This window comes from Syngnathoides biaculeatus, chromosome 17 (assembly GCF_019802595.1).
Source record: "Syngnathoides biaculeatus isolate LvHL_M chromosome 17, ASM1980259v1, whole genome shotgun sequence".
NCBI lineage: Eukaryota > Metazoa > Chordata > Actinopteri > Syngnathiformes > Syngnathidae > Syngnathoides > Syngnathoides biaculeatus.
The window spans coordinates 17801898-17829864 of record NC_084656.1 but is presented as its reverse complement, the minus strand read 5'-3'; the positions used below and the strand labels follow the sequence as shown (position 1 = coordinate 17829864).

General features: G+C 43.1%; 2 protein-coding genes across 3 annotated transcripts; both read right to left on the bottom strand.

The window, feature by feature from the left end:
* Positions 1 to 5293: 5293 nt before the first annotated feature.
* Positions 5294 to 20170, bottom strand: thbs4b (thrombospondin 4b). Of its 2 annotated transcripts, XM_061801603.1 has the most exons (20): positions 19663 to 20170; positions 19488 to 19590; positions 17404 to 17486; positions 17289 to 17340; positions 17054 to 17205; positions 15529 to 15666; positions 15342 to 15419; positions 15113 to 15265; positions 14913 to 15017; positions 13382 to 13489; positions 13130 to 13289; positions 11150 to 11268; positions 10765 to 10817; positions 10085 to 10278; positions 8633 to 8811; positions 8525 to 8573; positions 8245 to 8441; positions 7994 to 8166; positions 7683 to 7822; positions 5294 to 5571 (listed from the first exon to the last, which is right to left on the bottom strand). In XM_061801603.1, exons 1-20 carry the CDS (start codon positions 19696 to 19698, stop codon positions 5513 to 5515), a joined length of 2331 nt encoding a protein of 776 aa, XP_061657587.1. In that variant the 5' UTR covers positions 19699 to 20170; the 3' UTR covers positions 5294 to 5512. The 2 variants fall into 2 exon arrangements, with proteins under 2 accessions (XP_061657587.1, XP_061657588.1); XM_061801604.1 differs by lacking the exon at positions 19488 to 19590 and having other exon boundaries at positions 19663 to 19788.
* Positions 20171 to 21823: 1653 nt separating this feature from the next.
* LOC133491147 (thrombospondin-4-B-like) lies at positions 21824 to 27381 on the bottom strand. The gene is made up of 3 exons (XM_061802050.1): positions 27208 to 27381; positions 21926 to 22123; positions 21824 to 21834 (listed from the first exon to the last, which is right to left on the bottom strand). The coding sequence occupies exons 1-3, from the start codon at positions 27284 to 27286 to the stop codon at positions 21824 to 21826; spliced, it is 288 nt and encodes a 95-aa protein (XP_061658034.1). The 5' UTR covers positions 27287 to 27381.
* Between the last annotated feature and the right edge of the window lie 586 nt (positions 27382 to 27967).

Sequence of the window (27967 nt, the reverse complement as noted above, 5' to 3'; positions counted from 1 at the left end):
AAGTCAGAAAACTGCAGAACATCCAGCCATCCATTTTTTTGCCGCTTATCCTCATGAGCGTTGCAGCCAGGAGGCGGGGTACACCCTGAACTGGTTGCCAGCCAATCGTAGGGCACATAGAGACGAACAGCCGCACTCACTATCACACCTATGGGCAATTTAGATAGATAGATAGATAGATAGATAGATAGATAGATAGATAGATAGATAGATAGATAGATAGATAGATAGATAGATAGATAGATAGATAGATAGATAGATAGATAGATAGATAGATAGATAGATGGATGGATGGATGGATGGATGGATAGGGAGGGAGGGAGGATGCATAGATATATAGATAGAGGGGGGAGAGGGAGGGATAGATGATAGATGCGATAGATAGAAGAGAGAGGAGAGAGACGAGGGGGGGGGAGGATGTATAGATAGATAGATAGAGGGGGAGGGAGGGATAGATAGACAGATGGATGGATGGAGGGAGGGATAAATGCATAGATAGAGAGTGAGAGAAGGAGGGATAGACAGCTAGAGAGAGGGAGGGAGGGAGGGAGGATGGATAGATAGATAGATAGATAGATAGATAGATAGATAGATAGTGAGGGAGGGAGGATGCATAGATATATAGATAGAGAGGGGGAGAGGGAGGGATAGATAGATAGATAGATAGATAGATAGATAGATAGAGAGTGAGAGAAGGAGGGATAGACAGCTAGAGAGAGGGAGGGAGGGATAGATAGATAGATAGATAGATAGATAGATAGATAGATAGATAGATAGATAGATAGTGAGGGAGGGAGGATGCATAGATAGATAGATAGATAGATAGATAGTGAGGGAGGGAGGATGCATAGATAGATAGATAGAGAGGGGGAGAGGGAGGGATAGATGATAGAGATAGATAGAGAGAGAGAGGGAGGGATAGATGATAGATAGATAGATAGAGAGAGAGAGGGGGGAGGTATGGATAGATAGATAGATGGATGGATGGATAGATAGATAGATTAGATAGATAGATAGATAGATAGATAGAAGATAGATAGATAGATAGATAGATAGATAGATAGGGAGGGAGGGAGGATGCATAGATAGATAGATAGAGAGGGGGGAGAGGGAGGGATAGATAGATAGATAGATAGATATAGATAGATAGATAGATAGATAGATAGATAGATAGATAGGATAGATAGATAGATAGATAGATAGAGAGAGAGAGAGAGAGGGGGGGAGGGAGGGATGTATAGATAGATAGATAGAGGGGGGAGGGAGGGAGGGATAGATAGATAGATAGATGGATGGATGGAGGGAGGGATAATGCATAGATAGGAGTGAGAGAAGGAGGGATAGACAGCTAGAGAGAGGGAGGGAGGGATAGATAGATAGATAGATAGATAGATAGATAGATAGTGAGGGAGGAGGATGCATAGATAGATAGATAGAGAGGGGGAGAGGGAGGGATAGATGATAGATAGATAGAGAGAGAGAGAGGGGGGAGGTATAGATAGATAGATAGATAGATAGATAGATAGATAGATAGATAGATAGGGAGGGAGGAGGGAGGATGCATAGATAGATAGATAGAGAGGGGGGGAGGCGAGGATAGATGATAGATAGATAGATAGATAGAGAGAGAGAGGGGGGGAGGGATGTATAGATAGATAGATAGATAGATAGATAGATAGATAGATAGATAGATAGATAGATAGATAGATAGATAGATGAATGCATAGATAGAGAGTGAGAGAAGGAGGGATAGACAGCTAGAGAGGGGAGGGAGGGATAGATAGATAGATAGATAGATAGATAGATAGATAGATAGATAGATAGATAGATAGAGATAGATAGATAGATAGTGAGGGAGGAGGGATAGATGATAGATAGATAGATAGATAGAGAGAGAGAGGGGGGAGGTATAGATAGATAGATAGATAGATAGGGAGGGAGGGAGGGAGGATGCATAGATAGATAGATAGAGAGGGGGGAGAGGGAGGGATAGATGATAGATAGATAGATAGAGAGAGGGGGGAGGTATGGATAGATAGATAGATAGATAGATAGATAGATAGATAGATAGATAGATAGATAGATAGATAGATAGATAGATAGATAGATAGATAGATAGATGGGAAGGGATGATGCATAGATAGATAGATAGATAGATAGATGATAGATAGATAGATAGATAGATAGATAGATGGAAGGGATGATGCATAGATAGATAGATAGATAGATAGATAGATAGATAGATGGGAAGGGATGATGCATAGATAGATAGATAGATAGATAGATAGATAGATGGGAAGGGATGATGCATAGATAGATAGATAGATAGATCTCAATCTCAATTCATGTTGGATATTTTTGGGATGTGGGAGGAAACCGGAGTCCAATTAGCATTCACACATTCACTGCCATTGACGGCTTTCGATGTCAAAGATCCACGCTAACCGGGAGGGCTGGCAGTGAACGAGATTTTTTTTAAAAATGAAAAGAAACAAGTTATTTCTGGTTACAAAAACTTTCCTGGGGCTTATCGTACTGTCATTATCCAAGTCGCTTATCCTCACAAGGGTCGCAGGAAAGCCAGAGCCTCTCCCAGCTAGCTTCAGGTGAAACGTGGACTACACCAGAACTGGTCGCCAGTCAACCGCAGGGTAGATGTCGACGCCATCACTGAGCGGGAATCGAACCCACGCTGCCCGGACCAAAGGCGGGCGTGTGTACCACTACACCATCAGTGACTCTCCACTTTCACCTTGTTCAGCTCATTTAAATAAAAGATAGGAAACTACGGCATTATGAAACTCCTCATTTTGCCATGGGAAAAATTCCAAAATGAATGGAGAGATTTTTCATATTTACCTCCCTCCCGGAGGGTGTTAAGATTACTATTTAAGAAAAATAAATAAATCAAAATTTTGACTTGTGCATTTTGTCCCTGTTGCGAAATTACCCCGCAAAATGGAGGATTCTTAGAAAATGGCCTCATCTTTACAGCAATACTATTAGGTAACTGCTTAACATAAATCACATGAATATATTGTAACGCTTGAATATGGTTTCATATTCCAGTCCAGGGGACGTTAATGTTCTCTCATTTAGAACAGAACAGAACAGAACAGAACATTCAGTGATGGGCTTTTAGCGCCGCCTCCCCAGCCAGAGCCATCTGTCTGATCGGCGGCCGTCTCGCCATTGTTCAGACGGACAGACGTCGCCGTCGCTCTTTCAAGCGCGTGTGGGAGGAAGTGCCAGACAAAAAAAAAAAAACGTCTCGCTCCGCTCCAGAAATGCGTCGTCTTCTGAACGCCCACCAAAATGAACTTTTCTTTTGGCGTCTTCGTTAGTTCCATTACAATAAACCGCAAGAGTTACTGACGGTGTCGTGGCAACACTGGGATCGATTCCCGCTCAGTGATGGCGTCGACATCTACCCTGCGGTTGACTGACGACCAGTTCTGGTGTAGTCCACGTTTCACCTGAAGCTAGCTGGGAGAGGCTCTGGCTTTCCTGCGACCCTTGTGAGGACAGGCGGCTTGGATAATGCCATGACAATAAGCTACACGAATGTTTCTGTAACCAGAAATAACTTGTTTCTTTTCATTTTTAAAAAAAATCTCGTTAGCGGTTAGCGTGGATATTTGACATCTAAAGCCGTCAATGGTAGTGAATGTGTGAATGCTAATTGGACTCCGGTTTCCTCCCACATCCCAAAAATATGCAACATGAATTGAGATTGAGATCTATCTATCTATCTATCATCTATCTATCTATCTATCTATCTATCTATCTATCTATCATTATCTATCTATCTATCGATCTATCTATCTATCTATCTATCTATCATCTATCTATCTATCTATCTATCTATCTATCTATCCCTCCCTCTCCCCCTCTCTATCTATCTATCTATGCATCCTCCCTCCCTCACTATCTATCTATCTATCTATCTATCTATCTATCTATCTATCTATCTATCTATCTATCTATCTATCTATCTATCTATCATCTATCTATCTATCTATCTATCTATCTATCTATCCCTCCCTCCCTCTCTCTAGCTGTCTATCCCTCCTTCTCTCACTCTCTATCTATGCATTCATCTATCTATCTATCTATCTATCTATCTATCTATCTATCTATCTATCTATCATCTATCTATCTATCTATCTATCTATCTATCTATCTATCCCCCCTCCCTCTCTCTAGCTGTCCTAATCCTTCTCTCACTCTCTATCTATGAATTAAGATAGATAAGATCTATCTATCTATCTATCTATCTATCTATCTATCTATCTAGATCTATATCTATAATCTATCTACTATCTATCTATCATAATCTATCTATCTATATATCTATCTATCTATCTATCTATGCATCATCCCTTCCCATCATATATCTATCTATCTATCTATTCTATCTATCTATCTATCTATCTATCTATCTATCTATCTATCTATCTATCTATCTATCTATCTATGCATCATCCCTTCCCATCTTTCTATCTATGCATCATCCCTTCCCATCTATCTATCTATCTATCTATCTATCTATCTATCTATCTATCTATCTATCTATCTATCTATCTATCTATCTATCTATCTATGCATCATCCCTTCCCATCTTTCTATCTATGCATCATCCCTTCCCATCTATCTATCTATCTATCTATCTATTCTATCTATCTATCTATCTATCTATCTATCTATCTATCTATCTATCTATCTATCTATCTATCTATCTATCTATCTATCTATCTATCTATCTATCTATCTAATCTATCTATCTATCTATCTATCTATCTATCCCATAGGTGTGATTGTTCAGCTTTCCCGCGACCCTTGTGAGGATAAGCGGCTCGGATCATGACATTTTGAAATGGAATCTTGAAAAGATTCAGCGTGTTTCATTTGCCAGATTTACATGATGTAATCTAACGCTAACGGCTCTGCAGGTTGGTGGCGACAGCTCCGTTATTATTTATTATTTATTGAAAAAGGGCGCCCTCTACTGTAAAAGTAAATCCATTGACATTTATCCTCCCCCTTTTATAAAAATTAGTATAATGCAAATTTCTACTCTTGATCCAATAATACCTGCGACATGAAAAAAAAGCCCACAGAAAATATGAAAGAAAACAAAATTGAGTCAGATTTTTCAAAAGTATTTTTCAATGGAAACTAATAATCATCATTACAAAAGTGTTCTCTCATTCAAAGAAACGATAACACACCAAAAAAAAGACGCTTATTATATTCTGGGGGGGGGGGATATTGAATAATCGCACCAATAAACAAAAATATATCCCATTTATTGCAGAATAGCACCAATTCTGTTTATTATTAAATGTACCATGTTTAATAAAAAAAAAAAAAAAACCCAAAAAACTACAAATTCTGAGCGTTATTTTCTGCGGTGTTGTGACACGTCAAACGTTCGTTATGACGATTCACGTACAGTACAAGGACGGTGCTGTTAATGTACACAAAAAATGAACATACACAGTTTGTTCCTTTAGAGGGAATCGACGCCGTGTTGAGCGCGGAACTCTTGGAAGTCCTCTGGGATGGTGTCTGGCGAAAAAAAGAACAGATTTATTGGAGTTTACAAATTAATAAGACACATTTTATTCAATATGAGACTGAGGGCAGGAATGCGACGGAGCACTACAGACTTTGGAGTAGAGCATAGTACGTCCGAGTCCAGGGTAGAGCACGCGTTTTATTGTCTCCTTAAAAGTTACGACGACAAGTGGAGGATTAGCAATCTCCCCCCTCATTCATATTTTATCTTGTTTTGATAGATGGATTAGATGCATGGCAGTTTTCCACATGAAACATGTAAAAAAGTTCCAGTCTCCACTTTGCTGCAGAGCTCCGTTATTTCGTAGCCCTTAGTCTCCTCTTGGATACAATATGTCTTTTTGAGAAGGAATACATGAAGGGGAGGCTTGCTGTCTGTCCTCTTTTGTTGTTTTTTTTCCCCCAGCATTTAACTTTTTTTTTCCCCAAAAGACCACAGTCTCCACTTTGCTGCACAGTTGCTTTGGCTTGTTGCCCTCAGTCTCCTCTTGGATACTATGTCTTCTTAACGGGGAATACACGCAGGGGAGTCTTTCTGTCTGTCCTCTTTTGTTGTTTTTTTCAGCATTTAAGTTTTTGTCCAAAAGACCACAGTCTCCACTTTGAGCTGCTTTGGCTTGTTGCCCTCAGTCTCCTCTTGGATAAAATGCATCTCAATACAGAGAAATAAGTACGGGATAGCCTAATTGTCCTCTCTAGTTGTTTTTCGTCCGTACCAAACTGTTTTCCCCACAAACCACAGTCTCCGGTTTGCTGCAGAGCTTCGTTATTTTGCAGCCCTTAGTCTCCTCTTGGATACAAAATGTCTTCTTAACAGGGAATACACGCAGGGGAGTCTTGCTGTCTGTCCTCTTTTGTTGTTTTTTTTTCAGCATTTAACTTTTTGTCCAAAAGACCACAGTCTCCACTTTGCTGCAGAGCTGCTTTAGCTTGTTGCCCTCAGTCTCCTCTTGGATAAAATGCATCTCATTACAGAGAAATAAGTACGAGGTAGCCTAGTTGTTCTCTGTTGTGGTTTTCGTCTGTACCAAACTGTTTTCCCCACAAATCACAGTCTCCGTTTGCTGCAGAGCTTCGTTATTTTCACCCCTTAGTCTCCTCTTGGATACAAAATGTCTTCTTAACAGGGAATACACGCAGGGGAGTCTTGCTGTCTGTCCTCTTTTGTTGTTTTTTTTTCAGCATTTAACTTTTTGTCCAAAAGACCACAGTCTCCACTTTGCGCAGAGCTGCTTTAGCTTGTTGCCCTCAGTCTCCTCTTGGATAAAATGCATCTCATTACAGAGAAATAAGTACGAGGTAGCCTAGTTGTTCTCTGTTGTTGTTTTTCGTCTGTACCAAACTGTTTTCCCCACAAATCACAGTCTCCGGTTTGCTGCAGAGCTTCGTTATTTTGCACCCCTTAGTCTCCTCTTGGATACAAAATGTCTTCTTAACAGGGAATACACGCAGGAGGTGTCTTGTCTGTCTGTCCTCTTTGTGTTGTTTTTTTTTCAGCATTTAACTTTTTGTCCAAAAGACCACAGTCTCCACTTTGCTGCAGAGCTGCTTTAGCTTGTTGCCCTCAGTCTCCTCTTGGATAAAATGCATCTCATTACAGAGAAATAAGTACGAGGTAGCCTAGTTGTTCTCTGTTGTTGTTTTTCGTCTGTACCAAACTGTTTTCCCCACAAATCACAGTCTCCGCTTTGCTGCAGAGCTTCGTTATTTTGCACCCCTTAGTCTCCTCTTGGATACAAAATGTCTTCTTAACAGGGAATACACGCAGGGGAGTCTTGCTGTCTGTCCTCTTTTGTTGTTTTTTTTCAGCATTTAACTTTTTGTCCAAAAGACCACAGTCTCCACTTTGCTGCAGAGCTGCTTTAGCTTGTTGCCCTCAGTCTCCTCTTGGATAAAATGCATCTCATTACAGAGAAATAAGTACGAGGTAGCCTAGTTGTTCTCTGTTGTTTTTCGTCTGTACCAAACTGTTTTCCCCACAAACCACAGTCTCCACTTTGCTGGAGAGCGGCGCTTGCTTGTTGCCCTCAGTCTCCCTCCGGAATCAAATGTTGCGATACGAAAATACCCGACCGCAACTTCAAGGACGACAGAATTCTCACCGTTGCAGCGGTATCTCAAGTTGGACCAGATGATGTTTTCCTGCGAGAAGCAGAAGACGCCGAGTCTGCCCCCCCTCATGGTCGTGTCGATGGTCACGCCCGAGTCGGCCACCAGCTCGGATCCCTCGTAGAAGCGAGCCCTGTCGTGACCCGAAGGGAGACGGATTCAGTTTAAGCGTCTCAGGACAGAGACTCGGCACGAGTGAGATACGAGTCGGACTTAATGATATTGAGCTCCGTTGCTAACCAAAACAGCAGCAGCCACCAGTCGCTCGGAAGAATTCACGCGTCGGGACGGCGTCGTACGTTACCTGATGTATCCGACCTGCGGGCGGTGCTGCAGGTACCAGCGGTAGGACACTTTATCCTTCCAGCCCACGTTGCGGGGGTCCTTCCACAGGAGGCGCACCTGGTCTTGGGTGTCCCCGGTGTGCCACAAGGAGTTCCTCAGATGCTCCCCGGGTCCAGATCGGGATTTGACTGCCTGGGTTAAGAGAGAGCAAAAGAAAAGTCAGCGCTACGGCTAAAAACCGTCCAAGCAGCCCCCGCAAAAACCGCGAACCTTGAGCTGTATGCCGGGCTCGGCCACGGCTCGGAACGGCGTGGCCTGCCAGTACGTCTGCTCCGTCTGCTTCCACATGACCACGTAGAAGGACGACGAGTCCTGGTAGCCGAAGATGAAGCCGGCGTAGTCATCGTCCGTCACCGTGTTGACGTGGAAGGTCCCCTCGAAGTCGACGCCGCTGAAGGCCGTGTAACCTTAAGCCGGAGACACGAGGGGGAGTCGTTTTGATGGACTTCGGAATTTTAAAGACGTCTCAGTTCGGGTTAGACTGTCTTACCCACAGCCAGACCCGGATCGCTGTTCATGGTCTGGACGATTTCCATTCCCTGAGCGAGGAACGAAAATCTTTATCCGACAGCGAGGTTTCGATCTCAAGCGTTCTTACCTGGTTGAGGACCACCCAGTTGGGGTCTATCTGGGCGTCACCCTCCGGGTCCAGCACCACCGTCTGGAAGGCCCTGAAGTCCGTCAGCGTCACCTCCGCGTTTTCGGGGCAGTTGTCGATCTGGTCCACAATTTTGTCCTGGTCGAAGTCGGACTCGCAAATGTCGCCCACGCCGTCGTCTGGAGGGCGGAAAAGGAAAATCCGCCGACGTTTATTTATCGAATTGGAATTCTGTTTTGATTTGATTTGATTTTTTCCGACTCCTTTGCGGTGCGACAGTGGCGCTTCATCACTGCTCTGTAATTTTTGACGCTCGTTTAGAAGCAAGCACTTTGTCCAGCCTGCCATCCTTTCCGCAGTCTGTCACGACAGGATGGATTGGATGATGGGTCGGGGGGTGCTGTGGGGGGAGCAATTACTGTGTCTGTGTGTGTGTGTGCACACAAACTGCAGCGTAATTACCGTTGACAGCTCATCCATTTGCTTAGTTGCATCCCTCAGCTGCTCTTTTCTTTCTCTTTCTTTCTTTATTTGAATTAAGATGTTTTTTTAAAATTTTGTTTCATTTCGATTGTGTGTCCCAATGCTTTTTTTAAAAAAAATATGGAGTCACCAATGTTATTATTTGTTTTATATCTATTTACAGTCTTAAAAAAAAGGCTCATGCTGCCAATTTTGACTTTTTTTGTCGAATATTTTTTTCCTGTATGACATTTTATTTAGTAAATTTCATTTTTTATTATTATATATTTATATCTTGGTTTGATGCAACTTTTTTTCTCTGGAGGTATGAATCAATATTTTTGTATGTATTTTTTTAAAAATCCTGACAAGCAAGATTTTTTTCTACTAAAATGAAAGTGGGAAAAAAAAATTACAAACTTTTTATTTGGGATTATTGAACCACTCATCTAAACTTTTACATTTCTTTTATATTTAGATATTGTTATAATGTAGATATATTTCCATATTTACACTGCATGTACATCTTTAATAATTTGCATGATGTATAATTTTTTACAAGAAACAAGTAAAAAAACAGTTAATCTTAAATTATTTATCCATTTACATGTAGTATTTCTTTTAATAATTTGTCTTTTCATATTTTCAGGGATTTTCCCATGACACATTTTTTTTACTTTACTTTTTTTTTTACAATTAATACATCCATCCATCCATTTTCTTTGCCGCTTATCCTCACGAGAGTCACGGGGACTGTCAACGGGCAGGAGGCGGGGTACAGCCTGAACTGGTTGCCAGCCAATCGCAGGGCACATGGAGACAAGCAGTCGCACTCACAATCACACCTAGGGGCAATTTAGAGTGTCCAATTAATGTCGCATGTTTTTGGGATGGGGAGGAAAAACTAAAAACTCGAATGGCAAGCCGGCGTGTGCATGCGCACACGCGGCCGTTCGGCCCCGAGGACGCTTCGAGGGCGTCGCCACGTACTGTTGTCGTCAGTCTGGTCCGGGTTGGGAACCAGCCTGCAGTTGTCCGGTCCGGGCGCGATGACGTCCGGGATGCCGTCGTTGTCGTCGTCGTCGTCGCACTCGTCGCCCAGGCCGTCTTTGTCGGTGTCCAGCTGCGAGCTGTTGATCACGAAGGGGCAGTTGTCCTTCGTGTCCTGGTGGCCGTCGCCGTCGCTACGGGGGGGGAGGGAACGAACAATACAACTGCGATTTCTCAAAGTGCGCGATGCTACGCAGGCTCCCTCTAGTGTTGTGCGAAAGAATTGAGTACAGTTCAGTTGTATTTCGCTTTTATGCTCAATACGATTGCATTCAATCTCAGCTGCTGCTCGTTTTTAAACATTCACGAGGGTACAATTTGCATTTCACTTCTATGTGGAGTACATTTGAATAGAATGATTGCAGTTTTATTTATTTTCCGACATCCCAGCGCAGTTATAACGTTCCGGAAGTGCTCACAATATTAAGGAATACTCATGCCACTGAAATTCCGCTGGAATTTAGTGAACTGTCGCGATTAAGACACAGTTTGAATGGAAAACGGGCAAGGAGGAGGTCAACGTGTAAAATCTCTCCAAAGTTGGCAGCGTTGTCGCGATATGTGTATCATTTTATATATCGGAAGGTGTCATCTTGTTCCCAAGACGACCTCGTACTGACCTGTCCTGGTTCGTGTCGCACGAGTCGCCCACCAGGTCGTTGTCGATGTCGGACTGAAAGTAGAACGTGAGCGCGTTAAATTCTGCCCGCAAATTTGACCAGTTAGGAAACATCTCACAGTACTTATAAGTAATACAGAGCTGTGATTGAATTTTTTTTTTCAAATAATTGTACAAAAATGACCTTTTTTTAATTTGTTAGTGACATTTTTAAAGTCATTATCTGAACTTCGTTTCTCCAGTCACTCCAGATTTTTGTAGCGTATACAGAGCAGGGATTCATTTGCAAAATGAATCAGAATAAATGAAGAATGGGTTTCAATCGTAATTTCATTCAAGTGTGTCTTATTTCTTGAGGATTTTGTAAATAATACAGAGCGGCCTACCTGGTTGGGGTTCGGGATGTCAGGGCAGCTGTCGCACGCGTCGCCCACGCCGTCGCCGTCGCGGTCCACCTGGTCCGGGTTCTTCACGTGCTGGCAGTTGTCCAGGAAGTTCTTGAGGCCTGGTGATGACCGGGTCCACCCAATCAATCAAGCATGAGTGTCTCATTTAGCCCCACATGCACATTCTTAGAATTTTTCCATTTTTTGGGGTGGATAAAATGGGCAGATTTTCTTTTTCTTTTTTTTTTTTTTTTTTAATTTATACACTAAAAGAATTTTTTTTTCAAATGTTTGTTTTTTGAGTATTCATTTAAACTCAACATAATTCATCTTGTTGTTTATGCTTATTTTATTATTATGTTTCTTTTACTAATGTAACATTATAAATAAATCATCAGGAAAACATATCAATTCAATTCTTACCCAAATATCATTTTTTTTTTTTTTATTGTGAATTTTACATATTTTCAAGTGAAGTTTTTCTTATCTATATTTCGTCCCAATTTTTTTGTACATACTTTTGAATGTAACCTATTAAAAAAAATTGCCATTCATTAATTTAAATAAAATTGAAGCACCATTTCTATGAATATTTTCATGTTTGGATTTTTATTTAAATGAGAAACTTTTTGTATATCATAGAAATGTTATGTTATGAAATATTATTATTTTTTAAAAAAAACCCAAAGGATCACGATTAATGTATTTTTTTGCTTTGTAATTTCCATATATTTTGTATTGAATTTAATTGTATGTTTCACATTTTTTCCTCCATGGAGAGTTTTTTTTATGTGTGTGTGTCATAATTTCTTCATCCCCATATATATCTATAACATTTTTATATTTTGTTCAAATGTTTTTGGTACACATTTTTTCTCTTTATTTTAATTACATGCTTCATAGTTAGTGACATTTCCATATTTATTTTACACGCCAGTCAATGACCATTTCCCTTCATAAAAAAAGCAACGCGGCTTGCACGTGGGGTGCTATTTGTCATTGGGCCACAAGGAGGCGCAGTTGCACTTCACTTGAAGCCCCCTTTGTGCGGTGGTCTTTTTTTTTTTTTTTTTTTTTTTTTTTTTACAGCGAATTCCTGCATGGAGGCAGCATCAGCGCCATAAAGGCCAAAGAGAAGCAACGGAGGCGAAGCATTTCCGATGTCGCGAGGCTGCCGAGACGCAATCGTGACGTTGACTTCGGGGGTCAGACGAAGCGGACGGGCCGACGTAGTCTTAATGTCACGTGAAGGCTAAAATTAGACCGACGCCATCTTATACAACTCGGACGTCATCGTGGGCGGCGACGTCGCTCGTCTCGCTTTTTGCACGCTCCGACGGCTCCTAAACTGGTGTCCGGGAGTTTTGCCATGAATAAAGAAATGATGATGACGTATCAATTATTATTTAAATAAAAAAAAATACATAACGCATACCTATGTGGACTTCTGCGTCGATAAACCAATTACCTCCACAGCTCTGGGCCAGCTAAAACTTGTAATACCATTGCGACGAATAACCGATTTGTAATATTTCCACATTTTAACGCTGTTTTCTGATGCGGCGGTAATCCGGGTGAGGCGAGGCGACCCTTGCAAATTATTTTGCGGCTCGGAAGCACCTACCTCGGGTCGAGAGTTTCCACCGTGGGGAATGAACCGCTTTGAGAGATGTGATTGGCCGCCGCGTGAATGCCTCCTTTCTCATCATACGTAAAATATTATGGAAATGATTTCGATATGATAGAAGGAAATGATAGAAGGGTTACCAACAAAGGACTGAACTTTTGTAAATTAGCTCCTCTATGCTAACATCTCAGCGTTAAATTAAATATTTGGTTCCTTTCTATTAAACAGGTCATGAATATTTTGGTCAAACATAAAAAATAAGTAATTCTTATTGCACATAGAAGATATATGTAATTGTTAGAATTATGAAGGGGTCCTCGGGAAAGCCCCTAGTTTGAGAATCCCCGGCGTACCGTCTCCGTCCATGTCGTCGTCGCAGGCGTCTCCTTTGCCGTCGCCGTCCGTGTCTCTCTGGTCCGGGTTCTCCACCAGACGGCAGTTGTCGCAGGCGTCGCCGTGCGTGTCCTTGTCGCTGTTTCTCTGGTCCACGTTGGGCTTCAACCAGCAGTTGTCCTGAAACCCGGAAAACGTGGCAAAGTCACGTCGGTCGAGCCAGACGGACGAGGGAGCATTTTGCGCTGAAAGGGTCGGTCGGGGAAGCCGACCTGCTCGTTGGGAATGCCGTCGCCGTCCGCATCCTCGTCGCAGGCGTCTCCCCGGCCGTCTCGGTCGGCGTCCTCTTGGCCGGAGTTTGGAACGTAGACGCAGTTGTCCTGTAGAGTCGCGGCCAAACTTTGGGTTTTATTCATCCGAAACAGGAAGTTTATATACTTTTGTTAGTTAGGTTGTTAATTTGATCAATCAGTCCATTAGCTACCTAAGTAGGTATTTTGTCGACAAGTTAGCCGGCCAATCAGTCTTACTCATTGCTTGGTCTATTGGTCAGTTTGGAAGGTAGGTAGGCTAGTACATAGTTTGCCCGTCAATCTGTCAATCAGTTTGTTTGAAGAAAATAAGTATTTGAACACCCTGCTATATTCCAAGTTCTCCCACTTAGAAATCATGGAGGGGTCTGAAATTTTCATGGTTGGTGCATGTCCACTGTGAGAGAGATCATCTAAAAAGAAAAATCCAGAAATGCCAATGCATGATTTTTTTTCACGATTTATTTGTGTGATACAGCTGCAAATAAGTATTTGAACACCTGTCTATCAGCTAGAATTCTGACCCTCCAAGACCTGTTAGTCCGCCTTTAAAAGTCCACCTCCACTCCATGTATGACCCTGAATCCGATGCATCTATGTGAGGTCGGTAGCTGCGTAAAGACACCTGTCCACCCCGTACAATCAGTAAGACTCAAACTTGTAACATGGCCAAGACCAAAGAGCTGTCCAAAGACACCAGAGATAAAATTATACAACTCCACACGGTTGGAAAGGGCTACAGAGAAATTGCAGCTTAGAAAGTGGAAGAAGCTAAACAAGACGTTCAATCTCAATGGGAGTGGAGCCCCGTGCAAGATATCACCTCGTGGGGTCTCAATGATCCTTAGAAAGGTGAGGAATCATCCCAGGACTACACGACAGGACTTGGTCAATGACCTGAAAAGAGCCGGGACCACCGTTTCCAAGGTGACTGTTGGTATTACACTAAGACGTCATGGTTTGAAGTCGTGCATGGCACGGAAGGTTCCCCTGCTTAAACCGGCACGTGTCAAGGCCCGTCTTAAGTTTGCCAATAACCATTTGGATGATGCAAAGGAGTCATGGGAGAAGGTTTTCTGGTCAGATGAGACCAAAATGGAAGTTTTTGATCATAATTCCACTAACCGCGTTTGGAGGAAGACGAATGATGAGTTCCATCCCAAGAACACCGTCCCTACTGTGAAGCATGGGGGTGGTAGCATCACGCTTTGGGGGTGCTCATTCAATTTCAGACCCTTCCATAATTTCTAAGTGGGAGAACTTGCACTAGCAGGGTGTTCAAATACTTATTTTCTTCACTGTAATTAACTAGGCAGGATAGTTGATTCTTCAGTCAACCTGTTGGTTAGTGAGTTATTTTGTTCATTAGTCAGTCGGTTGATTTCATATTTGCTGAATTTGGTAGGTAGTTTAGTAGGTTGTCAGTCAGACAGTTTTTGGGGTTGCGGGGGGTCCTCCGGTCAGTTGGCAGGAACCCGAGAGTTCAAATTACCTTTTTACATGTGGGGTCCTTACACTTGAGCTTCTCGTCGGGATAGCCGTCGATGTCGGTGTCCTTTCCGCACAGGAATCCGTTTCCGGCCCAGCCGATTCCACACTGAGAGCGCCGCGAACGAACAAGTTAGCATGTACGATGCTGATGATATGGATGAGGTTCATGAGAAATCGGTTCGCAAGCGTGTAGGGGGGCACCTGGCAGGAGACGGATCCGTCCCTCTTGGCCACGCACTGCGCGTTGACGTCGCAGGGGTTGGTCAGGCTGTTGGCGCAGCTGATCTCGGGCTCGCAGCCTTTCACCTGGTCGCCCGTGAAGCCCGTCTTGCAGCCGCCGCAGCGGTAGGAGCCCTGTGGAGCCCCGCAACACATCTGTTCACGCGACCGCCGCGACGCAAGGCGGCGCGCCGGCCAGGCGAGGCCTCACCTCTGAGTTGTGGCAGACGGAATTGGCCGCGCAGCCGCCGTTGTCGGGTCCTTTGCATTCGTCGATGTCGTCGCACACCTGAACGGGAACGCAAGCGGCGGGACAGAAAAAACATTTTTTCACCGTCCCGTCTGCTATCTGCCGACTAATCAAATGAACCAATTACACCCGCGATGGCGTCGCCCACCTGTTTGTTGGTCTGGGCGAACAGCTCTCCTACGCCCTCTATTGGCAGGCCGGTGTAGCCCAGCGGGCAGGCGTCGCAGCGGAAGCCCGGCGCCGTGTTCACGCACTTGACCCCGGGGAAGCAAGGCTTGAACTGGCACTGCAAGAAATGACGCGCGACACCCTCAGAAAATGAGCTATTATGAACAAAAATGGCAGTAAATTCCTTAGAGGAAAATAATTTTTTTAATGCTGGAAACTAAAACCAAAATTTTACACATTTACATTTCAAAGCTATTGGGGTGATTAAGAATAAAGGCATGAAAAAAATGTATTTTTTTGTGCAACTTAACAAAATAATTCATAATGTCACTACACAATACATATTATGGCATAACTACAGCAAACAATTCATGTTTAAAATTATGTAATCTTATGTATTAACATGTTATACAAAGTAACAACACCTCACGCAACGTAACCTAATGTACCAAATGTAGACTCAAACTCATAAAATAACGCAAGATAACATCCACCCATCTATTTTCTTTGCCGCTTATCCTCATTAGGGTCGCGGGGAGTGCCGGAGCCTATCCCAGCAGTCAACGGGCAGGAGGCGGGGTACGCCTCGAGCTGGTCGGCAGCCAATCGCAGGGCACGTGGAGACAAAGAGCCGCGCTCACGATCACACCTACAGGCAATTTAGAGCGTCCAATTAATGTTGCGTGTTTTTGGGATGTGGGAGGAAACCGGAGAGCCCGGAGAAAACCCACAAGAACATGCAAACTCGACACAGGCGGGGCCGGGATCGAACCCGGGTCCTCAGAACTGTGAGGCCAACGCTTTACCAGCTGAGCCAACGTGCCGTACCAAGATAACATTATGCAGATAATACATTAACAAATACATTAACATAACATAAAGGAATGCAACACAATTTTTATACAGCAAATGGTATCATGTAATATTATGAAATGTCACAAAAAGATATAAATATCATGTAATGCTGTAGAATGCGATACAGCTGAAGATATTGTAACATAACTAACGACGTTAATACCGAACGTAATGTAACCAAACAGCGTCTGCTATATTGCAAAAAAATAAAAATAAAAAATAGATAAAGTTATTTACAAGATGGTTCCGTACAGATCTGACTTTTGACCTCGCATTTAAACTGTAAATTATGCGAGGTTAATTAAGGTGTCGGCGATGCTTTACAGTGATAATTTATGTCGTTTATCATCCGTATCAAGTCACCTTCAACCCACTCGATGCGTTTTCATTAAAAACAAATCCCGCCCTTGTAAACAACGCACATTTTAATCAAGCGAAATGTTAATTTTCCTCGCCTCAGCCGTCCTCGCCGTACGTACGGCGCGGGCTCCTAATTGTTCCGGCTCGGCACGCATGCAATATTCATGAGCGGGCGCGCAAAGAGCCGACTGTTTTTTTTTTTTTTTGAAATTTATTCAAGGTCAGGGTCAAGGGTCGCTCATTTGCATCCTACCCGGGGAACGCGTCGAAAGGTGACCGCGGCAGTGTACCTCGTCCACGTCGTCGCAGTTGAAGCCGTCTCCGGTGTAGCCGTCGGGGCAAGGCCCGCACTCCACGCCGACCGCCGTCTCCCGGCAGGCGCCGTCGCGGAAACACACGCCCGGGCCGCACCTCGGCTTCACCGCTTCGGTGCCGCCCAGGCCTTCGGGAGACAACCGGCGTCACCCGGGTTTAACCGCGGCGACTTTAACGCGGCGAGTTGACGGTCGTCGGCGGCGGTCTTACCGCAGGCCTGACACTCGGAGATGGTGTTGGTGAGGAAGGAGGTTTCTTTCACCTGCGGAGCGGCGGATTAGCGCGGCGAGTGACGGGTCCGGTGGGGTCGGGAAGAAGTTCTTACCTGCTGGATGAGGATGTCTTTCAGCTCGTTGATCACTTTGGTCAACTCCATCATCTGATTGGACAGCTGCTTGGTGTTGACGCCTAACGCCGGGTTTGAGTGGGAAATGGGGGAAAGGGTTTGGATTTGGGTTTAGAGGGGGGTACACCTGACGTACACCACACACGTCGTGCTTTGTCTCAGATGCTTAAAGCTCCAATGTCATGAAATGCATGATTTTTAGTATGTTATTAATGGGGAAAAAAAAGGCAGCCGGAATGGACCCATCCGTTTTTTTCCACCACACAAAACATGATTTTGACGTATATGGCTTTGTGTCTCGAGGGATTTGTTTTCGAGAAGAAGCAGGAAGTGATGTTAGTGGCAGACGCCCACTCAGGCGGTCTCGTACGTTTCTACTAGTTTTACCTCCTGGAGGGTAGCTCGTTGCTCCTTCGTTTTAGCCAAAATGCCGGCTCGTTGTATTTCTGGATAGTGTTCGAAGATTCGGGAGGATGGATTCGCTCTTCATACTTTGCAAAAAGACCCGGTTCGTCGTGAAAAATGGATTGCACGGGTGCAAAGGACGAGAGCTTCGCGGGTTCCAAATGACAGGTAGGTGTGTATACAGTGACCAAAAAAAAAAAAAAATCGTTGGAGGGTTGGTGGGGGCGAGGGGGCGTAATCCTCTCAGAATGTAACAAAAGATCCGCGTACGTAAGTCAGGGGTACTAAATGTGCTGATGTACCCGTCGGTGTCGAGCACAGCTTCGGCCGAGCTGGCTCATACATACTGTCTGTTGGAGTCAGTTGTTTAGTTAGAAGTAATCCGCATATCATCTAAATATGGCTCAAAACGAAAGGGTAGTATTGCCCTGGTCACTTCACTCGATTGTGTCCGCGGCGGACGGCTTCGGCCGGGCTGGCTCATACATACTGTCTGTTGGAGTCTGTTATTTAGTTAGAAGTAATCCGCTTATCATCTAAATATGGGTGGAAACAAAACGAAAGGTTAATATTGTCCTGGTCACTTCACTCGATTGTGTCTGGAGCGGACGGCTTCGGCCAGGCTGGCTCATACATACTGTCTGTTGGAGTCTGTTGTTTGATTAGAAGTCATCCGCATATCATCTAAATATGGATCGAAACGATAGGGTTTTGGATGACGCGCTCTCCGCTCATATTTATTTTTTCGTATGGACGTTGAAGCGAATAATGTTATATGTATTTTTCATGACAATATCTGTTTTAGAACGTTTTGTAGGCATGACACTTGACCCTTAACCTCACACTAAATCCAGAAGATTATGAGGTTATAATTGACATAAAATACATTTTTATAAGTGTGAAGAAGGGTTAGATGTTACCGGTTAGGGTCAGGGGAATGTTGGAGTTGGGCTCGGTCATAGGTGTCAAACTGTGGCCCGCGGGCCAAATTTTGCCCGTGGTGTAATTATATTTGGCCCGCGAGGCAATTTCAAATTAATATCAGAGCTGGCCCTCCGGTGTTACAAGTATTAAATATAAAGTACACTTGTTTGGTTCCATATTAAAAGGTTCATTCGTTCAATTTCAAATTTTGTCCCACTGTGAATTTGAGTTTGACACCTCGGGTGGGTCAAAAGGTCAAGAGTTGGCGTTGAGGATTAGGATTTGGGCCCGGTACACGCTTGAGGAATTTCACATCTTCAAAGATTGTTTATCTGTTACAGACGCCACGCACAAGAAAAAAAAACAAACATGTACAGGAAGATTCAGTTTCATCACTGATCTGGAATCCAGTCCTCCAAGATGGAAATCTATCATGAACGAACAAAAATGAAAAATAAGAAAACACGGCGGGTGTGTTGCGCTGATGTTGTGAAGGGACCGAAACGGGCGCCTTGTACAACCGTGACGTCGTCGTAATTGAAGACTTTATGCCGTCATATCAAAAAATAGATGAGACTAGGATGATCTTACAAAACACGACATAGTTTGATGTTTGTCGTCCTTGGTCGGAACAGCCCGATTACCCTGATGTGTGCACCGGGCCCCGGGTTTTCAAAGTCAGGGCTAGGACTCGGTTTTAGGTTTGGTTTTTTTTTCCAATTTGGTGACCTTACCCAGGGTTTGCACGGAGTCTCTTTGCTGGAAATGGCAGTCTTGCAACGAGGCAACGTTCTCAAAAGTGTCTCCGACCACCAGCTTGAGCTCGTGCAAGCCCTCCTGGTGAAATTTACGAGTGAAAACAGCCATAATTATTATTTAGGGTGTTGGTAGGGGTCAGGGGTCACTTACCTGATCTTTATTCAGCATGGTCTTCAGCTCCACCATGCCGTACCCGGCCGGCAGACCCTGGAAGGCGGCGGGGAGGTCCTGCACCGTCTCCACCAGCTTGCAGTCCAGATGCAGCTCCAAACCGCCCGGACCGCCCGGCTGCTGGAGACCCCTCAGGTGGAACAGCACCTTGTGGACGTTGCCGTCCGCCAGCACCAGATTGTTGAAGGTCACCGAGCTCGTCCTCTTGTCGCTGCGCAGGTAGCGCAACACGGCTGAGGGGAGGTCAATCGGGAGAGCGGGAACATGATAAAACTCGGAAGAAAGAAAAAAATATCAAATATTCATAGAAAAAAAAAAAAAAAAACGTGGCCCGCCATCGCCTCTCACGATTGTTTGGCGCTGTTTGGCCCGGCAGCCGCGACATAATAAATTGATCCGATTTGAAAAGGGACTTTTCTGCACGCCTTGACACGTTAAAAACAACCCCACCCCCCCAAAATATGTTCATAAATGAGATATATGGAAATGAGTAAGCGTTACATTTCGGTCCGGCGTCAAAGGTTTCTATGATCATTAAAGTCATAAAAGGGCATCCGTGCGTGCTTGATGGCGGTTACGCAACGCTTATTCAGCGCGCTGATTCATTTATGATGCGCGGCGCAGTAAAGTTGGCACATTTGCATTAATAAACACGCCATCAATGCTTATTTCAGAAGGGTTACAAACTGCGAGGATGCTACATTTGGGGGGCGGTCTATATTGTTAATAACTGCAATATACGCATTTTTCAGGTCCAATAGCAAAAAAAATCGCAAGTGAAACCTCTTATTATTTTCTTTTCTTTTGCAATGTACCTAAATTAATAGCTGCAACCATAAATATACAAATTATGATCCCTCAATACTTCAATGTCATCTTGCGACATTATCGTTAAATACAAGGCTTATAAATGATTTCAAAATGTCAACCCAGGCTAAACTTAGCTCCTCCCGAACATACAAAGCTTGTCTCTCAAATGAGATGTATCACTTCAACTTATTGTGGTGCTTTAAGATCAGAGTTTCATTTGTTCCGTGACTGCGCTCTTAACTGAAAACATCCATCCATTTTCTTTGCTGCTTATCCTCACGAGGGTCGTGGGAGTGCCGGAGCCTATCCCAGCTGTCAACGGGCAGGAGGCGGGGTACACCCTGAACTGGTCGCCAGCCAATCGCAGGGCACATCGAGACAAACGGCCGCACTCACAATCGCACCTACGGGCAATTTAGTGTCCAATTAATGTTGCATGTTTTTGGGATGTGGGTGGAAACCGGAGTGCCTACCCGGAGAAAACCCACGGAGGCACGGGGAGAACATACAAACTCCACACAGGCAGGGCCGGGATCGAACCAGGGTCCTCAGAATTGTGAGGCCAACACTTTAGCAGCTAATGGTGCCACCACTCTATAATATTGTTCTTTATAAAAAAATAGCATAATAACATACTTAGATAGAATGTAAAAAAAAATCAAGCATCACGATTTCAATGCTTTAATCCAATTGACCAATTGACCACCAGGTGGCAGTATATTACATAGTAATAAAGAAGAGCCACCTCAAGTCTCAGTGATCCAATATGCTTAAATAATATTAGCCGTTTTTCTGCAGAGGATAATGAATTTGCGTGCAATATGACTGGCTGGACCAGTTTCGCCCAAAGTTAGCAAAGTTAGGCTGGGCGATCTTCACTTGTGAGGATAAGCGGCTCAATTAATGACTGGATGGAAGGATAACGAATTCAAATAAGGCGCTATTGTCTGTGTACATGGTTTACGCCACTGTTGGTGTTCAAATATTTGTTATTTAAACTGTAATAACACTGCGACTATCAATGCTAGTTTTTAGCTACTGGGCCCGTTCCCAAGGTGAAGTTCTTGTTTTTTTTAAAAATGGAAAATGTAATTCTCTCTGTTTTATTTTAGGGTTGACGTTAAACTTCAGCTTGGAGCGGCATTAAAAATGTGGAAGCTTCTATTTTGAAGAATTGTTCGCTATTTGCTAAACTAGCGCTGATTGCGAAGTGAGTTGAGTTCCCTGCCACGGCCACCAGGAAGATGCTACTTTCCGATTTAGACGGGGCTACGGCCACATCTTGTGGCATTTCGTAAATGGCGCCAAATATCGCAAAAGTGTGAATTTGTTAGCGAACCCCTGAGGAGAGTTTCCACTGACGAAAAGAAAATTCAAAGAGGAGAATTTGCGAACGGCGATCGGCAGACACGCGGCGGGTATTTCTGCGTACCTTTGTTGAGTTTGCCCATCACGGTGAACTCAAAGTACTTGCTGTTGTCCCGCGGGTTGTACAGGCCGAACACGGTGGTGCCGGTCTTGGGCTGCAGTTTGAAGGAGGCCAGGATGAAGGCCTCGTTGGCCCCCTGGGCGACCAGACCGCCCTGCAGCAGGTCGGGCAGGCAGTCGGGCGAGGTCAGCAGGTCGTACACTGGCCATGCCGGTGAAAAAAACAAACAAAAAAACAACAACAAAAAAAAAAAACAGACAGACTAATTAAATTAAATTAACCCTAAAATTAAGATTCCGTGAGATAAATGCAGCAAATATTTGACCCAAAAAAAAAACAAAAAAAAACCAGACAAACAAATAAAGATGTCAAGAGATAAATCTAGCAAATTTTTGACAACCCCCCCCCCAAAAACAAACAGGCAAACAAACAAATAAACAAATTAAGATTCCCTGAGATAAATGCAGAAATTTTTTGACAAAAAAAAACCAAAAAAAACAGACAAATAAAGATGTCATGAGATAAATATAGCAAATTTTTTACAAAAAAACCCCCAAAACAAACAAACAAATAAAGACGTCATGAGATAAATATAGCAAATTTTTGAAAAAAAAAAAACAAAAAACAGAAAAAAAACAATTTCCCATGAACACATTTTTGCAGCTTAAAAATGAAAACAAAATATGCAATTGGGGAACACAAAATAACCACATTTGCTTCATTGTTTTAGTCTTTAAATGTCCCTCACACATAATGTCATCATCCCCGTGAAAGTCATTTAAATACACGTGTTCAACACATTGAAAATATATTTTGACACACACAACACTGCAAACGTAAATATTTATAGAAATTATGTAACAATACTGGAACATAAACACTTGAAGCACAGCATGGGCATCAGTGACTAGTTTGTGTTTTATACTTTTCCCCAACAGAAAATAGAAGCTTTCTGTTATTTAGCAAGAATTTTGCATTAAAAAAATAGATATTGTCAGCTTAATAGCATAATGTCACAATAAAGTATTACTTAAAATACAAATGTGCTTGCTAAAAAAAAAATTATTCACGTTTGTATAGATTCTTAGTCATCCAAGTCCATGTTAGGTCCAGGTTTATCCACAAATGTTGAATCGACCCAGCTGGACTCTTGTTACTTGTTGAATCGGAATGATTTTTTTTTCCCTCTCATTTTTCCCAAACATTTTTAAAAAATGACTCAGACGGCTACGCCGCTAGGCTAACGATAAGTTCATCAGAAAGGTAGCGGCGCCGCGATATCGAGTTGAGGTGCGTCCGGCGGACCAGGAGAGAACGCTGTCGCTCCAAGTCCGAGAAAAGACATTTGACGTGCGATGGCGTGTGATTCGCTCCTAAATATGCACGCGAGGAGACATTTTCAGGCCCGTCGTGGCAAAAATAGCAGACGGAGTACACTTGAGCTCGCAGTTTATCCTTTAATAATGTGTTTTAGGAGCAGGCCAAGCCACTCGAGGATGTGGGGTAGGCGTGTGTGGGCCGCCATCTGCACACATCATTAATGCAGAAGCGGCCCAAAAGCAGACGGCGGAGGCTCTTTAGCGCCGGCCGCCAAAATTGCCCCCAAACGCTCCCCAAAATCGTCCCTTAACTTTGCTTTTCGCTGTCGCCCGAAACTAAACACACTGCCGATTGCGTCGTTTTTACTGGAGGATTTATTCTTATTTTTTTAATAATAGAATGTTACAAAAAACAAATCATATCTGTTGAACTGTTTAGCCTGTTGCAAATTTTGCAACAAAAATGCACTGAAATTAGTTTTAAAAATGATATTTTGGTAATCATGACGTTCTATATAATTTTTTTTACTCAGACCAATACGTGTACAAGTATTCACTCTTATGCAATAGTACGATACGTAAAATTGCAATTAACACAATGACAGATAATTATAATTATGTAATTATACACTAATAATAACAATTATGAACAAAACTTTTGTTTCTTACTACTAATTATTAGATTATTATTATTTTTTCATCTTACATACAGGTGGCTGGTATCGGCAGGCTTCATGAGTGTCTGATTGAAAATATAACATTTTTTAAGCATGAATGCAACTAAAAGTAGAACTATATGGGTACCAAAATTGCCCCCAAGCGGTCCCGCCCCCCCCAAAAAATGATTTTTAAAAAAATACTCATTTGTTGAACTGTTCAGCCTGTCGCAAATTTTGTACGAATTTGTGCAAAAAAAAAAAAAACGCACTGAAATTGTTTTAAAAAAGGATATTTTCCTAATCATGAAGTTCTATATAACTTTTTTACTCAGACCAATACGAGTACACGTCTTCACTCTTATGCAATAGAATGATACGTAGAATGACAGATAATTATTTATATATTAATAATTATGTAACTATATATTAATAATTATGTAATTCTATATGAATATTAACAATTATTAACAAAGACTTTTGTTTCTTACTACTAATTATTAAATCATTATTTTTTTTATCTTACATACAGGTGGCTGGTACCGGCAGCCTTCATGAGTGCCTGATTGAAAATATAAAAATTTTTTAAGCATTAATTTTTTAAGCAACTAAAAGTAGAACTATATGGGTGTAATATACTGTGTGTATATATATATATATATATATATATTATATATATATATGTGTGTGTGTGTATGTATATATATTTGTGTATATATATATACACACACATATATATATATATATATATATATATATATATTATATATATATATATATGAAAAATAAATATGAAATACAAATACATGTATATAAAATATCAATACATGTGTGAAATTCGTGCTGATGAGCGTACCGTTGCATCACCATCTTGGAATTCCCTCACAAAGCAATCGCACTTTAGCGAGAAGCGATAGAATAATGAAAACGGCGGCAAGTTTGGTCCAGGCGCACAAAGTCTTTGTTCGGCGGCCAAAAAAAAAAAAAAAAAGTCCGCTCGAGCGTAATTAACGACGGCTCCCGGTGAGCCATCAATATTCATCGGTGAACATCACACGCGGAATGGATGATTTCACATGAAAAGATCCCGAGTTCGAGTCGGCAGATTCCGAGAGGGGAACCGTCGGCGCCGCCGACTTGTTTATTGGACTCCACGGACGTTTCGTCGACTGGTCGATTAATGGACGCCTGAAAGGTGGCCCTCGGGGAATTTGATCAACCCGAAACGCTTCTGCAGCCTCAGATTGACGCGTGCGCTTTTAGTATTGAAGTACAGCAAAATTCCTCTTCAAAACGCTCAAATGTGAAACTGAAATAGTCCACATTAAAGCCCCTCATGTAAAATATTATCCATCGCCATGATCCTGTGATCTGGCATGTGTACGAGTAATTGTTTGCTGCTGAAAAAACTGTGGCGGCGAACATTTTCGATCAATCGTCCGTGATTCGCCTCCCCCAAAGTGGAGGTCTGTGGTAGTACCAATGCTGACCTGCGACAGGCAGCATAAGGCATCAACCCCCCCAGAAAACACACTGAAGAAGAAAGTTGCAATTGAAGAAGCGCTACTGTCATGAGCAAGACTTGGCCACTGCCGAGAGGGGCGTGGCCAGGCCACTGCTCCGGGCGGTGACGCCTGCCACTGGTCACACCTGTTTCACATTCGGACTGTAATTAGACAGTTTTTGTCAGTGGGATTTGCCAGTTCGTTGCCTTGCCTTAGTGAGTTTGCACTGTGTTACCGTGTGCAGACACTTGTTTTGAAATAAAACCAACTGGACATTATGCCTTTGCCTCGGAGTCCCGCATTTGGGTCCTCCTCCGCACCGATGGCTCGTGACAGCGACTACACAGAGGTTGCACACTCTTGAATGAGCAGTTGCGCCCGTTTGCGTTTGGCAAGAGCGCTGATCGGCGAGCTTTCCGATTGCTTATTGTTCCTTTTCGCCTCTCAATCAGAGTCAGAGTGGACCTCCGTGGGGCCATTTGCAATTTTCGGACCTACCATTTGCCGAGCAGATTGTGGATGGGGGAAAAAAATATATATAAAAACAAAAAAAATCACCCCTGGGTAATCGCTCAGGATAATCGTTTCAGAAACACACGATGATCAGCGGCGATTCTGCCTCAAATCAGCCTGATTATCAGTATGTGAATGTATAAGTGGGGGTAGTTCCATCTACCATCACAATCGCGGAGTCCATGATGAATTTTTGATATGGAACATTGAATATTGTTGAACATTTGGGACAATTTATTACAGTTTTTGGGAAAACCCCACACCACACCACAGAGTAACCCTTTATTTATCTATTATTAAACATAAGATAATCGGATATTTTAACACGATGGTGGGGAGGGAGGCAAAAATCCGGCTTGAATTACCATGAGTGGAGGGGGGGGGGGAATCACTCATATCACACCTCATACCGCTCGATCATTACTTAATGTGTCTAAGACAATCAATAATCTACCCTACTCTGACATTGACCAGAAAAGATTAAAAAAAAAACGTGAAAATGTGTATCCACATCCTCGTATTTTAATTGGCTACCATTCAGTTTCTCAGCAGAAGCCGCGGCTCGGTCCAACTCGGTGTTGACCGCGCGCGACGCTTTGCCATCGTAAATATTGAACAGGTTTAACATTTGCCATCATCGACTGTTGTTTGTGAATGTACGGGAGTAGGAATAATTTTTATCAAAGATCGCCACGCAGGATCAAAACTGACGTTTGCTGAATTTGATCGCGAGGGAACGCAAAAGCAAAAAAAAAAAAAAAATCGGTCACGATTGTCGCTACGTGCGTCCTTTCGGATGTTAGACGCCGATTTCTCTCTCGCGCAGGCTGAGTTTTGCACGTGTGTGTTTTTGTGTGTGACCCGCATGGTCACTATCAGATTGCAGCTGATCGCTTCCATGTGTGCGACTGAGCCGGCAGCAAATGTTTAAAAAAATCCAAAAAAAAAAAAAAAAAAAAGAAAAGCTCCCAGCTTCTTTGCAACTGGGAGATTTGAAACTCTGAGGAATTTGTTTCACTTTTCACACATCATGTATAATTCCTTGTGTGTTGCCCGGGCCTTCATATCATATTCCTTTTTTTTTTTTTTCCTTCAGGCTTCTGCTTCATCCATAATGCAGCGAAATCAAACAAAAGTGCGTTTCGAGTGAACGCCGGCGGAGCGGCTCGACCTTTCTTTGAGTCACGTCGCAAAAAAAAAAAAAAAAACAAACAAAAAAAAAAAAAACGGAGGCCTTTCAAATCAAATCAAAAGGTAACAGGAGACGAGTTTGTTAATTATTGATCGCTCACCTAACGCCTGGGCTTTCACGTACGTGCAGATTTGTAGCAGAAGCTGCGAGGCCACGATCGCCGCGCTCCACCGGCCCATGTCGTCGCCGTCCCGCGTCCAACTTTGTGCTCGCAAGTGTCTGATGGAAGCTGGCGAGAGGGGTCCTACCGAGTATGTGGGAGGGAGGAGGAGCGTCTGGGAAAAGTAGAACTCAAAAGGTTTTTTGTCCCCCCCCCCCAAGACCACCACATGCGGAGAAAGATTGAGTGGACTCGAGTCGGGTTTGACCGCGGCCGCCGGCGTTTGGGCCGCTCGCGATCGGTTCCCGGAAAACATCCCTTGACGGCGCCGCCGTGTTGCCAACCCCCGCATCCCTTTGGGAAAAGTCCGGAAACGAGGCCAGATCTGAACAAACCAGACTCGACAGGAAATTTTGGAACAGGTGAAAAGTCTCTGAAGCGCTGTTGTCAAGAACATTAGCGTCAATTACCGGAATTTCTCGAAAATAATGCGCACATTTTTCCGAAAATCTTTTCAAAAAGTTAATGCAGCGCGTTATATTTAGGTATGGATGAAAAATAAAAAATACAATCACATTGTACAGTCGTATACAGGTATATAGTGGTAAAAAATGCATACATATACATTTTGATATGATATTCGATGTCTTATGTTGCACATTTAAATATATTACAGTAATGTGCGCCCCAACCTGATCTCTCTGAGCTCGGATTTTACGATTGTTAGCGTAGCATGCCTGTTTCTACTGCACCAAAGATC

Bases quoted from the DNA above. Each gene is read 5' to 3' on its own strand.
- thbs4b (XM_061801603.1), bottom strand. From the start codon at position 19,698: ATGGTGGAGCTGAAGACCATGCTGAATAAAGATCAG. The intron at 17,206-17,288 runs GTAAGACCGCCG...TGTCTCCCGAAG, and splicing joins CTCCGAGTGTCAGGCCTGCG to GCCTGGGCGGCACCGAAGCG. The intron at 13,490-14,912 runs GTAATTTGAACT...GCGACTCTACAG, and splicing joins AGGACCCCACATGTAAAAAG to GACAACTGCGTCTACGTTCC.
- LOC133491147 (XM_061802050.1), bottom strand. From the start codon at position 27,286: ATGGGCCGGTGGAGCGCGGCGATCGTGGCCTCGCAGCTTCTGCTACAA. The intron at 22,124-27,207 runs GTGAGCGATCAA...CGGCATGGCCAG, and splicing joins CGTGAAAGCCCAGGCGTTAG to TGTACGACCTGCTGACCTCG.